The 15622-nt window shown below is 39.9% G+C and overlaps 1 protein-coding gene across 1 annotated transcript in view; it reads right to left on the bottom strand.

Annotated features, from left to right (window-relative positions):
• Positions 1-15622, bottom strand: part of NBAS (NBAS subunit of NRZ tethering complex) — a 412001-nt gene that overhangs the window by 23157 nt on the left and 373222 nt on the right. The window contains exon 50 of the mRNA XM_072407518.1: positions 14491-14635. Within this exon, the coding sequence (XP_072263619.1) occupies positions 14491-14635 (145 nt within the window). The remainder of the gene's footprint in view (positions 1-14490; positions 14636-15622) is intronic.

Genomic DNA, 15622 nt, shown 5'->3' with positions numbered 1-15622 from the left:
AGGACAGTTCTGGGTCCGTACACTAGAAGTGAATCATCTTATGGAAAAAGTAAACACTTCCAGCCAAGTTTTGTAGGTCCTGGTACAGAAGACAATGTTACTATAGGTGTGAATTATGTTGTTCTGACCTTTTTCACTTGGAAAAACAAAAGCCACCAGCGCAGTAGACCAGATTGGAAATAAAAGAAAACTTTTAAACTGAAACACTTCACTAACTCATTTGCCGATTTAAAAATGGGAAAATAGTTCCACATTGAAAGACCTAATTAATTCCATTTGCTTGTTCTGCATGCACAGCGTGCATTTAAATAGGTTATTAATGAAGGGCACTGCCAAGGCCAAGCCTACAGAATCCTTTGAGCAGAGTTACCTCAGTAGAAAAGTTTCAGGTGTGAATTTCAATTATTAAACACTCTATATGTGGAAATTACACTGAAATAATAGGCAGCTAGATCCGCATTGGAGAGATGGAAAGACATTGTTCTTAGTTCAAAGTAATGGTGGGTCATTCTATCATCATACATTATGCAAACCAAATTATGTGTCTGGCGGACATACTTCTTCCTGTTTCAGATACTTCATACTTCTGTTAATTTAAATGATGGGAAAGATGGAAGATCATCAAACACAATGCAGATATAAATAGAACTCTCCAAAAACAAAAAGCGCGTTGGAAGCAAATTTACAAACTGGCACTTTCTCTGTCAGAAAACATGTCAGTGCCAATGCTGGCACCATATATGTATGTTAAAGCAACATTTGCACATGTGAGCAGGCTTAGAAGAAATTAGTAAAGCGTTTCCTGTATCTGTCTTTTTATGATATGCAGGCAGACTGTTAAATGTACTTGGCAACCCTTGGTTGAAACCGTTTTATAACATACTTTTACATTTTTGTGCTAACTCTTTAAAGGTTTCCAACAAACAGAAACCATTATATGTTTTTGTAACTTCAGCTGAGTGAACTCTGGTTTCTTGATTTTTAAGCTCTTTTTTAGGCACATTGGTTTCTCGCACCAAGTGAACCCCACTGCAGGAATCAAGCGGAACTTACACTCTACCGTTGCTGCACAATGCCGTACTGCTAGTTTGTCTGACTTGTTATGTGATAAGTGACAGGCTGGAAGATCTCTCAGAGTAAGATACTGCAGCATGTCACAGGGTATGTAATCCACCCTACAGAACTACAGTGAGATCACACACATTTATATAGCTCATTATTAGTCTATATTATTAATATTATTAAATAGTATTTATATAGCGATATTACACAGCACAGTACATTGAATAGGAGTTGCAAATGACAGACAAACTCAGTGACACAAAAGGAGGAGAGGACCCTGTTTGAATGAGCTTACAATCTAAAAGGTGTGGAAGCAGCATACAATTGGAAGGGACCTCAATGCAATTTATTCTCAAAGAAACATAAAATCTTTACAGCAAGCTTCTGTAGGGTATTACAAGAATGTAAATCAACCCATTAAAGCAGAATTCAGGGCTACAAACGTCAATTCAGTAGTTAAAAAAACCTTCCACAAAAAAATTGTGGTCCTCTTAACATTTCCTTTAATATCAGGTTGCATTATCTGGATGTCGTTCATCCAATTTTAGAAGGGTAACACATAAGGGTAAGGGTAAGTGCAGAAATGGTATTTGGAGATATAATAGAACACCAAAAGGTTGGCTCTGAATATTGCTCAGTAGACATTACACATGAAGGTGCTGTGCTGTCAACAAATCTCCCTGGGTGGTAGGATTCGAAATTCTCACCTCCACTGCACATTCTAAAATGTGGTAGCACCATAACTGGAAAGGGGCTGCCATTTTATTGCACTGACACTATTACAGCACATTGAAACCTCTACCTAGATATATTACGCAAGCAGACTGCAGGGCAATAATGTATATTGTTAGGCATATTGATTGGGATTAAAGGATTGCTATAAATGAAATTATTAATGCATTGACTTTCAGATTAGTAACTCATTGCTATCTTTTTAAAAAGAGTCTTTATAATACGTCATTTATACAGCAGAATCTATAATTACCAAAAAAACCCATGAAAACCGATTTACTGTTCAGCTCCAAATTGATCTCGCTTTTTCTAAATAACTTTTTAAAGACCTTGTTAACTTTTGTTAAAGTCATGTGGAAGGTTCAGACAAAGACCAGAATTTAACATCAGTCTTCTGTTGCTTCAGGTATGCCAATATTTTTTATTAATAGCTTTGTTCATTATCACTTTATAATAAGATTTTACAAGAGGAGGCTTTCAGCAGGAAAATGTTGAGCGGATATAGGAAAAAAAAAGTGTTACTGGAAACAAAAAGGTAAAATAAGTACAGCTGATTTAATAATATTGTATATAGTATTCAATTTTGTACATCAGAAACATGTTGATGTTTAATAGCTGAAGATAATATTCCTTTTTTATTTTTTTAAGGAGACCTTAAAAATAAAATAAGCACATCGCTATATTATTACTTAGCCTGTGAGATACAATGAATAAGGCTTTAAATAATTTTTCTATATTATTGGAAATTCTTTCTTCTGCACCAGGGCCAGTGACCGGTGTCAAGGAACTGGTCTCCAAGATTCTTAGAAGACCCCAGAAGACTGATGTCAAAGGACTGTTAACAGGGAAACTTAGTAAGCTTGAAAACCTTCGGTCAGTAACCCCCCCCTCCAATTCCTCTAGGCAGAGATGTAATGAGTAGCACTAGGTGAAAAACCACTGTCACAAGTTAACCTACAGCCATTTGTGATCTACAACTACTATTAGCTCACACGGGACTTCCACTGCTGGAGGCAGAGCAGACCAAGGGTAAAAAAGTGTATAAAGTGGAACCAAAGTTTCACTTTGAACAACTGGTGTTTAGGCAGGTGTTTTTTGCAGCAAGGGAGAGACAATGACCCTGCAATAACTGTTCTTACCTGCCCAATTGCCACCCAGCTGCACACACACCTCAGCTTTTGGTGCCGGGGATACCTGTCAATCCCAACTTTCCTTGCACTTGTTGGGAGTGCATGAACTTTTGGGCAGGAATTATGTCAACCTGTCCAGGCCAATCAAAATGGCTGAAGATCCAATTCAAGAAGAGAAGAAAGAGGAAAGTAATGGTGCCCTGCGACAGAACTAGGACAAGTGGCTTCGGCTTAAAAGAAAGCCTAAATAAGTGTCTGTAAAGGTCTGTATAAACTTCTTGCTAAGTCTCAACAAAATAGGTCAATCTAGTCACCACAAACATCTTCACAAATTAACTTCCTAACTAAAAAATTCTGTCCAGAATGTGTGGAAAAAATAATGAGTAAACATTAAGCATTCTTAGGCTACGTACAAACGTCAGATGATTCTCCTCCGATTATCGTTTCAAGGCTGGTATTGGATCAGAATTTGACATGCGTACAGAGGCTGTCCGACGCCCTTCATGGATCCACGTATAATTAACGACCATACCACAAGTGAAGGGGAGAGAGTGCAGCGGGGTGCCACTCGCTCCTTCTCCCCCCTCCATAGAGCAGAATGGCACTGTATGTGAAAGATCTTTTTCAACAACAAAAGCCTAAAGTGTGTATGTAGCCTTAGACTTGTTAAGCTCTGCATGTGCAAATAGAAGGATCTTTCTTGAAATAAAGCTTAAAAAACAGATGATTGACTGTTGAGAGATTCATGACAATCCTCAAGATTATGTGTCTCAATAGGCCTCACGCTAGCTTTATATCAGCAGCTGATCACATGGAAGCCTAGGTTTAATAATGGCACATACTTGGTGAAGAGAAAGCATGGAATACTGACAAATCATGTCTATTGTTTCGGTTGTCAAAAGCTTGGGCTGGTAATAAAAATAGACAGCAATACGTGTCGAATGCTTTTCTTATTTGGCTAATATATTTTCTCAACAGCTGCTTAGAAGTCATTGTGGTAGCTAATATACCCTGCCCCTAGAGCCTAATTAACAAACCTATATTTCTCAAAAAATAAACTTGAAAATCACATTGAGTTAACTGTTCAATGAGAATTTAAAATACAGAATACTTTGCCTTCAAGACCCATTCCCAACTCTGGTGTTCCCATGGTATTTGTTTGCATTAGAGTTTAGATTTTAGATGCTTTAACGGTATTGCTGATTTTCAGCATCTTGAAACATCATAGTGATACTAAACACTGTACACTATAGCAAATATGTCTAATCTCTCATCTTCCTGTGGAACTTAAAATTGGTGGGTAAATAGTAACTTATTTTTTAGGAGGTCAGACCGGGGAAAAAAGGACAGTTAAGGTGGAAAGCTGGACAGAAAGAAAGGGTCATCTCAGACTTGGGGTTGACTACAGTTTTTCCCTGCAGACTCAACCATGCTCGATCCGTTCCCAATAGACTGAAGGGAGCAATTGTGAACCATTTTGTGCACACCTTTGTACTTCTGTGGTTGATTGTTGTGTGGTTCCTGAAAGAGACAATTTGCTTTTGTCAATGCAGTTGATTTTCTTGCTCTGGAGGAACAGCCTCATCCTCATCACAAAGTGGTTGTCAAATGCTGCGGATGACAGTAAAAAATACAGCACCTGCACAGAGGTTGTCAGTGGCTAACCCCTGGGTTTTTGACCACAAGTATGAAAGAGGCCTAAGATTACCGGTTGAGAGCTATGAAATTTGGGCAGGACGTGGGGTTTATCATCCCTATATAATCACAAAAATGCCAAGGGATTGCTCAGCTTTCTAACTATCTTCTCTAACTGCGGTTTGCTTCTGAACAAAAACAGAGCCACTTTAAATTCGAATTGATGCTAAAAATACCAATTGCATCCAGTGCAGATCCTGATAAATGCTGCACCATATTTCTCAAGGTATTTTTTAGGAATGATGCAAGAACCACTTTAAGAGCAGAATAAGAACTCCCAGATAGACTCTTTATAACAGCTGCAATGAATGATATTACCAAATGAGATGTGAAGAGGAAAATGAAATACTGCAGCTATTTAATTATAGAGGAGCCTACAAAAATAGAAATTCAGTGAAATGGCAAATGTGGTGTGCTTTGTTAAAAAAGCACAGGGAAAAAAGAAGCACTGGACCAAAGCCAAACAAATATATTGCTTTCATTTCTGTGACATCTGAGCTCCTCAAAATAAAACCACCGACCCCTGAAGAAAATGTCTCCTTCCTTCACCAAGGAATTCAAGATCCTGAATATAAGAGCTGGAAATAAAGGGAGAAAATAGAGGTTCCTTTCACGGAGGTGTTCATTAAAAACTCACAGTCAACAATTATATTCACCATGGTGCTAGATCTCAAGCTAAAGAGGAAGTAATTTACATCAATGCAATTGGCAATCAGCCTTAAATCAACATTAAAGGGTTGCTTTCTTTGTTTTTCTGCCGTGCTATTATCAAAGCACACAATCTCGACCCTCTGCTTTAAAGCTATTTGCAAATAATATGAACTAAATATACCTACACATCAATGAACAAGAATGTGCTGAATCCCCAGTAGGTTAGGCCATTCCTAAGCTTGTTCAGGTATTAGAAATTAAATCAAATATTTTGTGGAAGGCATCAAAAATACTTTTTTGCTAACATGCCCACTACAGCCGCTTTAGAACCTAGAAAGTAAGATTTGGGGGCACCGGATACAACCCTACTGCCCCCCAAACTGTATTGGTTTGCACATTAGCAAACTATAGATAAGAACAAACATGAACCTTTAGGACATCTGGGAGCTCCGGAAATGCAAGCCACTGAACCACATGTAGGCATGGTACAGTATGATTTATAACTTATCACAGCACAAGCAGGCACATCTAGCTGGAAAAGTAAACATATAACTGGCATCTCAAGTAGGAAATCAGCTATAGCAGCATACAGTGAGGGAAAGAAGTATTTGATCCCCTGCTGTATTTGTACGTTTGCCCTTTGATAACGAAATGACCAGACTATAATTGTAATGGTAGGTTTATTGTAGCTGTGAGAGACAGAATAAGTGAATGAGTAAAATAAGTTTTTGATCCCCTATCAACCAGCAAGATTTCAGGCTCCCAGGTGTCTTCACTGTATGCATGTAACGAGCTGAGATTAGGAGCACCCTCTGTAAAGAAGCGCTCCTAATCCAAGCTTGTTACAGTACCTGTATAAAAGACACCTGTCTAAAGAAACAATCAATCAATAATTTTCCAAACTAGCCACCATGGCCAAGACCAAAGAGCTGTCCAAGGATGTCAGTGACAAGATTGTAGACCTACACAAGGCTGGACTGGGCTACAAGACTATCGCCAGGCAGCTGGTGGGAAGGAGACAACAGTTGGCGCGATATTTTGCAAATGGAAGAAACACAAAATAACTGTCAATCTCCCTCAGTCTGGGGCTCCAAGCAAGATCTCCTCTCGTGGAGTTGCAATGATCAGTGATGAAGCAGCCCAGAACTACACGGAAGGAACTTGTCAATGATCTCAGAGCAGCTGGGACCATAGTTACCAAGAAAACAATTAGTAACATAGTGCTCCGTGAAGTCCTGAAATCTTGCAGAGCCCGCAAGGTCCCCTTGCTCAAGACAGCACATGTACAGGCCCGTCTGCAATTTGCCAATGAACATCTGAATGATCCAGAGGAGGACTGGGTGAAAGTGTTTTGGTCAGATGAGACCAAAATTGAGCTTTTTGACATCAACTCAACTCGCCGTGTTTGGAGGAGGAGGAGGAATGCTGCCTTTGACCCCAAGAACACCATCCCCACTGTCAAACATGGAGGTGGAGACATTATGCTTTGGGGGTGTTTTTCTGCTAAGGGGACAGGACACCTTCACCGCATTGAAGAGACAATGGATTGGGCCATGTACCGTCAAATCTAGGGCGAGTACCTCCTTCCCTCAGGCAGGGCACTGAAAATGGGTCGTGGATGAGTATTCCAGCATGACACTGACCCAAAACACACAGCCAAGGCAACAAAGAAGTGGCTCAAAAAAAAGCACATGAAGGTCCTGGAGAGGCCTGGCCAGTCCCCACACTGGTTGATAGGGGATCAAATACTTATTTCACTCATTACAACGCACATCCAGCTCTGACTGTGTTTTTGAGTGTTCTTTTGTTGTTATTCTCTCTCTCACACCTATAATAAACCTACCATTACAATTATAGACTGGTCAATTCCTTGTCAGAGGGCAAACATACAAAATCAGCAGGGGATCAAAAACTTCTTTCCCTTACTGTATATATTTTATAGGTTTCTTTTTCTAACAATCCACCTAACAAGGCTAAAACGATAGTAAAGGTCTATTACATTAGTCATGTGGCTGTAGTTTTTAAACATTATAGGATGTAACTGAAAATAACTGTTACTTCGAAAATAAGGAAACTTATCTTGGTGTTATAGCTTGTGCAAGCTTTCAAAGTAAGGATCCTTATCTTGGTGAGGAAGATTGGAACAGCTTTTATAGCGAAACTGCAAATGGGACGTTTGTCTCTCTCATAGGGCTCAGCTCTGAACCTGCCTCCCTCTAGCTCAGATATTATTATAGAAGAGGTTTCCTGAAGACCTGTGTTCATAATAATAAGGGAACCCTTGAGAATAACGGAGGTTTCAGGGAACCTCTTCTTTACCTACAATATCCACAGCTCACAGTATATTAACATAGTGGTCAGTAGGAAGAATGTCACCCTTACAGATAGCCAAAAAGATTATTGGTGTCACCAAAACCGACCTAAGGGGCACAAATTGCTCATTGTTCAAGGAACCTCTAGCAACCTCTGGAGGAACCCTAGGCTTCTATGGAGCCCTGGTTAAAAAACACTGATTTAGCTTGTATAATTAGGTAGACTATAATCCACTCCTAGAGAGAGTGGGAGATACTCTTGCTCCCCCCAACTTTCCTGGCAAACAGTCAAACATAAACAATGAAGAATTCATCATATACAGCCTGTAGGGGCTGTAAGTTTTTGCAGACATTACATTTTTAGTCCCCAATTTGTGGAAGTTTGGCTTCTTGCCAACTTGGAAATATTAGTAATTAATAACACAGGAGGGAGGGGAGCAGGTTCAGCACTGCTGATTGTTTGAGAATCAAGAAACAGAGGGATTGTGTGACAAACAACAAATAATGTCAGGCATTAAGCATGTTTTAGGAACATGTATGCCCCAAGAGTGTGCATTATTTCACCGATGATTAGCAAACCGTACCAATGATTCTAAATACTCTTTAAGAAATAATATTCAGCTGAAGACAAATATGTACATTTCTTTGTTTTGACCTATACCGAGTACTAAAGCTGAGCAAACCTTGCACTATTTTGTATGGAATATGAGGAGGTCCCACTGGATTCCATTTCTAATAACTGATGTTGATGACACAGCACTGGATAGAACGATAAAGATCCCAGTCTTTTTTGATTAATAAAGCTTATACTTTATAAAATGTCACATTTCCCCCATAATTTATTTGGACAGATTTCCAGATTTATTGGGACATATAGAGAATGGTTAGAGGAGCATAGCCAAGTCATTATTGGCCCTACAATTCTATTGAGAGAAAGACTTGGCAGGTCTCAGCAAAATACAGACATCTTTTTATATGGTCCAAAGTATGAAAAAATAAATGGCAAATATTTTTTTTAGGCTTAGTCTACACGGACTGTTACCCCAGCGTTTAACCTGAGGCTTTTAAAGCCCATGTTTGAAGTCCCTATGCATTCCAATGGGCTAATCCACACCAGGACGTTTCCTTCAGGCACGTTTATGAGCTTTATCCTAAACGTTGCTTGCAACGTTTAAAAAATATAAAACGCAGGATAAACGCGAGAAAACGCTCCCATTGAACTCAATGGAGGCTTTTACAAACATTTTTAAGCTTTTTATGAAAGTTTCAATTGAAAACAATGGGGGCTTTTAAAAAAGTTTTTCGCAGTTTTTAGTCCTTGGAATCTGGAAGCCCCCTTTAATAAGGAGACTCCCAGATCTCCACCACCTCACCCTGGGAATGAGTACAGGGGTACATAAAACCCCTTAACTCATTCCCTGAAAGGAATAAAATATGTGTAGAAAATAGGACGAGGCTTTAATGTTAAATTATTTTATTAAATGTATGTGTGTTTGTGTAACCAAACATTTTTTTACAGGTTATCCCAATGACAGGATAACTCCCAGGGCTGCAATCATGACATGAGCACGGCCATGGGACTCCTCCTGACAGTGAGGGATCCCCGAGCACTAGGGGTTAAATGAGGACAAGGCTCTCAATTCACCTCTAGTGCTCTGTGATTGGCTGAGATTTTACGTTTCTCAGCCATTCAGCACTAGTCTTGAATGAGGAGACTTGTGCCCATTCATCTCTAGTGCTCTGTGATTGGCTGAGAAATAGGAAACACAGATGACAGCTTAAGCATCATCAGGATTTCCCTTTCCTCAGCCAATCAGGGAGCAGAGAAATCAGTGGAACTCTGCTATGCTGACAGCTCCGCTCCCATGATTACTCCCGCAGCCCTAGAGGAGCTGTAGTATGTGTTACAGATACAAAACGCATGTCACAGCTCCTCTAGGGGAGCAATCAGGGGAGCGGAGCTGCGGAGAAACGTAAAACCTCAGCCAATCACAGAGCACTAGGGGTGAATGGAGAGCCTTGTCCTCATTTAACCCCTTGCCCTGCGATCCCTCACTGTCAGGAGGAGTCCCATGGCTGTGCTCATATCATGATTGCAGCCCTGGAAATCATCCTGTCATTTAGATAACCTGTAAAAAAAAAAAAAAAAAAGTTTAGTTACACAAACACACACACATTTACTAAAATAATTTACCGTTAAAGCCTCGTCCAATTTTTTTTTTACACATATTTTAACCCTTTCAGGGAATGAGTATGGGGTTTTATGTACCCCTGTACTCATTCCCTGAAAGGGTTAAAAGTAAACCTTTTATAACGGCTTATGTGAAATTGCGGGAATTGAACCATTAAAACATGTCATAGGCGATTATAAAAGTTTTTTAGCGCTTTAAAACGCTTGTAAAAGTGCATAAAAACGCATATAAACGTGGTAGGAAGGTTTATATGCGTTTTTAAAACCGTTCATGTAGACCCAGCCTTGGTTAAGTAGTTTAGTAAATGAGAGAGAGATTCAGCAATTAGGTGAAAAGCAGTATTAGAAGTGTGAATGGAGTTTCAGTGACTGTGGCTTGATGATATTTAATCCCAGCATATTAATATTTAGTTGGTGCATTTAATTGAACCTAAACTTCAAATAGGTGACAATTAAAGAACTACTAAGGTTCCACTTTTTAAAAATTAATGATTAGGTAGGTCATTATTGCAGAAAGGGACAGGCAATGTCTCTTCTGCAATAATCCCTCCTACTTGCCTGTTTGCTCTGTGTATCTGTGAAAAATACCGAGCTGCGGCAATCCCAGCTTCTCCTGCGCATGGCAGGAATTAATAAATTACTGCATATCTGTGTGGGAGTCATGTCATCCTAGCCAATCAAAATAGCCAAAGATTGTCTGCAGGAAGAGGAAGCAGAAGATTGTGATGCTCTGTGATGGAAAGGGGACAAGAGAGTATTGCAAGTTTTCTTTCACCTAAAGGCCTTGTGTCTACAGGCTTTTTTAAACTTCTATTGGTGGCCTAAAGCAGCGTGTTAGTAGGAGCTTTCCGTTTGAATTTGGCCTCAGTTTGAGAAGTCTCTGAAAGAATTAAAAGATTTAAAGGTGTCTATTTTACCAGCATTTGACCTACTTCTAAGCTGCATCGACCTGCTTCAAGCTGCTTCTGATGCAAACAAAAAGTCTTTCATAAAGATAGACTAAGTTGACTAAAGCAAGTGTATTTTCAGGCCTGCAATAACAAGGTTTTCTATTAAGTAATACCTACAGCACTTGGAGCAGATAATGGTCCAACCAGTTTAGAAGAAGACAAGGATCATCACCTGGCTTTTCCCCAGGTGCCATGCTGATGTAGTATATACAAGGTGCTGTAAATCCTAATAGGGTGCAGGGGAAAAGGCATTAGGCTCCCCATACCAAAGTGTTATTCGGTGGGCCACTGGATTCTAAAAACTATGGTTGCTGGCTGGTTACCAAGTACTGCCACAGCCAGAATAAAACTAAATTTTCACTTCCTGCTTTCTATATTCACCAAAATGGAGCATAAATAAAAAATTGGGAAAATTAAAGACAGCTGAAAGAAAGAGACTAATATAACAAGGCCTTGTGCGAGACACAAACTACTGCAGGGGAATCTCTCCGCTAGAGTCTCTGGAACATAGCAAGAGGAGTTGGCCTTTAAGAAAAAACCAGCAAGTAACCTATTTATTGAAGCTCACATATACACACAGAAACAAGTCCTCTGTAATTCAGCAGGAATAGAAACACCCATTTAGGAAAGAAAGCGTAACTAAATGAAACATAAGAGAAAAGCCATGAAAACAATCTCTTCATTGTACATACCAATGATGACAAGGTTATTACGCCTGAAAAGAACAAAAATGAGATTTGCAGTGTGTGAGGATTTTATTTCTTTCCAGGCAAACATGAGAAGAAGTCATGGTTTGTTTAGCCAGTTAAGCAGTGTCAAAGTGCATGCCTGTCAGCCCATCTCAGTGACAGATATCACTGCTATAACTAAGAGGAGATGCGAAAGGAAGGTTTAAATGGATTTCTTCCTGCCTGTCACATCTAACACCAGCAAAAACCCGGCAGTCGGCGCTGAAATTTCCATTCGCAATATATTATACTCGAGCAGCCAAAGTACAGCACACTGGATAGATGCATAGCTGTATTTCTCGATGAGACGGGAAATGCCGCCATCCATTGCCATGGATACAATGTGCCAGGCCGTAAATTCGGAGGGTGCACAGAACCTGCGCTGAGTGAGAGAGCAATTTTCAAGTAACGTTTTGATACAGTACACAGTGTGAAAAGCCATCACAATCATAAATGAAGAAGAGAGCTATAAAAAGAAGCAAATTGCACTAAAAATGCTTTCAAGAGATGCAGATAGACAATTCTATCAGCTGAGATAGATTTGATTTGTAGGTGAACATGACAACACATATATAACACGCAGTGTGTAAGAGGCAGTCCAGAAAATAAAAGGATTTCTGGCAGCAATAGTGGCTAGTGGTTACCAGCAAAATCTGTTTTTCTTAACCTGCAGCCACTACCCGTTTCCATCAATGTTGCTCATGCCATATGGCTGCTTTACCCTAAAGACTTACAAGGCCCAGGGGTGTAGTGATAATATATTTACTGCATGTTATCACACTTACCTCTTCTTCGCTAAAGCACAGGTGCCTCTCTCCAGCGCATGCCTGGGGGCGTCTGCTCTTCCAAATTGAACCATTATCAACCCTTCTGACAGGCAATCAGGAAATAGCCTCTCAATCTCCCCTTTATTTAGATGGCTCAGACACAGCACTTTGTGCAACATGTCTCCCCTAGTGCCATGCCCCCCTAGCTCTCCTGAGCATTTCCCATATGCCTTTCAGTTAAATGAGAGCTTTCCAAATCCGGCTTCTGTTCTAACCCCTTGTCTCCCACTCTATTTCCCTGTCTGTTCCCTTGCGCTGTTCCAGTGTTCCCCTGTGTCTCCTATGACCCCTGTGTCACCTGTGTTCTGCTGTGTCTTTGGTAACCCCCATGTCAACAGTGTCTATTTCCTAGACCTCTGGTTCTTGAGCTCTGGCTTTGTTCCTGACCTCTCTTGCTTGCTGCCTGTCTCGACCATGGCCTTCCTTGACTATTTTCCTCGGTGATTCTGTATCACACTCTGTTCTGTCCACTCTGATGTCTCCAAGGACCGCAACCTAGCAGGAGGATGGAGCCCAACATCTTCACCATTGGAGGCTCTAGAGAAGACCAGGCTGCTGCTTGGATTTCGCACCTTAGCCCTTCTCAGGGCTCACACTACTATTGTGTAAGCCATAACGCCTCCTAGAGGCACCTCCAAGCGTGACATGTTTTCAATTTTTCTGTGACCATTTGAAAGAAAGCTGCAATTATTTATAAAATGTAGACATCTTTACATATAACATTTTGCAAGCTCCTATAACACCTCTGCTTGTCTCAGGTGAAAATCTGTACAGTGGTCCCCCGAATGAATTCCTATGGAAAGTACAGTGGCAGTGCCTCTCTGTAGAACAGAATGTGTGTAAAGTGCTCATTAATTTATCTGTTCTGCAACAGTCAACTGAGAGCTATACAGAGCTTAAATGGTGGAAGTCATCACTGAAAATAAGGTAACCCATATAGATTCTAGACTATAATAAAAGCTCTATATGCCAGGCACATAAATACACTGTACATGACTAGGAAGTCTGTGCTTGGCCCTGCCCCTTTCATCTCTCATGCTTAATTATTAAGCAGTGAGGTTGATCATAATAGTCCTGAACAATGGGGAGGTGGAGGGTCCAAATAAAAAACAGCCAGTTTCCAGACCTCCGCTTTCCTCATTGCATTCAAGTAGTACATACATGGTCAGACATCAGCCTCAACTGGAGCAAAATCACGCTGGTGAGGTAATTATTCCACCCTCTTCTTCCAGTGATAAACTGATAATTCTGTGCAAAGCAATGACTACTGACTTGAATGCAGTATTAACCTGCTAAGCAAAACATTAAAGGGAGCTAAGATAGAGAAGGATTTTTTATTACCTGTATTTAAACTTTATGTCTCCTAAATATGGAAAAGGAAAATGAAAAGGGATTTGCTCCTGGATAAGTGTGAAAAATTGTTAATTTTTCCACAAATCTTACTTACATGTGCAAGAAGGGTTTATGCAGGAATAAGAAAATGAGGCTGTACCAAAAAACATGTCATGTGTTGTCATGTGAAGATAGAACCACACTGTATTTCTGGCATGTTGGTGGTATATTTTGGTACTTGCATGTTAGTGGACATTGGGAAATGTGCATGTACAGCACAATGGCTCAGAGGTAGCACTCTAGCCTTTGCAGCGCTAGGTTCGAATCTCGGCCAGGACACTGTCTGCATGGAGTTTGCAGGTTCTCCCCCGTGTCTGCGTGGGTTTCCTTCAGGGACTCCGGTTTCCTCCCACATCTCAAAAACATGCAGTAAGGTTAATTGTCTTCCCCTCAAAATTTACCTTAGACTACATTAATGACATATGACTTTGGTAGGGACATTAGATTAGGACAGTTAGTGACACGACTATAAACTTTGTACAGCGCTGCATAATATGATGGTGCTATATAAATACTGTGTAATAATAATAATATTAATAATAATTAATACTGCAAGGATGTACAATTAATCTTGCTTAACATATGTTTTCAGGAATATATTTTAAAGAAAACATAACATGCATACTTTAATATCTGCCTGAAGTAACATTTTTTTGTGTGTAAGATTTGTAAACATCAATATTTGTATATGCAGATGTTGTACAGTAAAACAGAAAAAAATGAAGTGCTATATATAGAGCAGTTATTGAAAAGACAAGAATACCCCTGAGGAGTAGGAGTGTGGTAGCTGATGAATTCTCTAATGATGAAACTAACTCACCTCAGCGGAGATTGCATGTCTGGAGCCGTAGAAGGACCGGCATATCCTCAGAATTTCGGCTGCGGTTTCGTCCCTGCGCTCAGTTTCACAGCTGGAGAGCATCGCCTTTACCAGTTTTACCCAGGGACTATCTTCCAAACGTGCACTGAAACATGGGGAGAGAGGGAAAATGTCATCTGAGGAGCTGCAAACATTACGACATGCTGTGGGAATTTAGAGAGATGATAATTTAAAACCTTGTGGCAATCCCAGCAGTAAATAAAGGGTTTAAATCAGCATAAGGGAAGAAGTGACACTTTCTTCTTGAGTAAGATGGATTGCTCCTTCATTTACTGATCACTGGAGGCATCTGATGTGGCCACAGAGTAACATTCAAATCAAGGTTTCAGGATTTAATGGAACCACAAATGATGCTATGTAGAGACCCGTACAGCTGCAAAATGTTACACTCTACTTTTACTAAATATTAACCCAGTGCCTTGAGAAATTATGCAATGTTAATAAAGGTACAATCTATCATACATTATCTATGATAGGAAAACTGGCCTCACAAAGATATAAGGAACACAAGTTTGGAACCATATTATATTAGTAGATGGGGGACACAAGGTATCTAAACATGCCTGTTTGTCCCTTTAAACTTAAGTTACAAAGTTTAAAATATTGAAGCTTTTGTAATGTTTTGTTTTCTCCTTTATTTTATTTTCACCTTCTAATCCTGCCAGCAACAACTTCCATTCTTAAAGAATTAAAAGTAAAAATAAAAAACTGTGAGCAGACAGGCAATGCCCTTTTTACAATAAAACAAACTTACCTGCCTGTTTGCAATCTTCTTCATAAAGTACATTGAGCTGCGCATGTGTCGGCATAGCAAAGCCAGGAAAAAAATGAACTCCCTTGCGTATGTGCAGGAGTTACGTCATTTCGTTCTGGCAAAGATAGCCAAAGATCCCGAATCTAGAAGAGGACTGGGTGAATACGTGTCTCTGCACCAAATGGGAAGGCCAGTATCTATGAGAAATTCTATTAGTAAGGCAACTGTTATTGTTCTGCAGCTGCACATCTTTTGTTAGCTTTATTAGGGGTTACCACTGACACTATTTTATTTTACTAATTTTTTTTTTATATTATT

This window comes from Pyxicephalus adspersus, chromosome 4 (assembly GCF_032062135.1).
Source record: "Pyxicephalus adspersus chromosome 4, UCB_Pads_2.0, whole genome shotgun sequence".
In the NCBI taxonomy this organism is placed as follows: Eukaryota; Metazoa; Chordata; class Amphibia; order Anura; family Pyxicephalidae; genus Pyxicephalus; species Pyxicephalus adspersus.
Note: the sequence above shows the minus strand (reverse complement) of the source record. Positions and strands in the feature narration are given on the sequence as shown.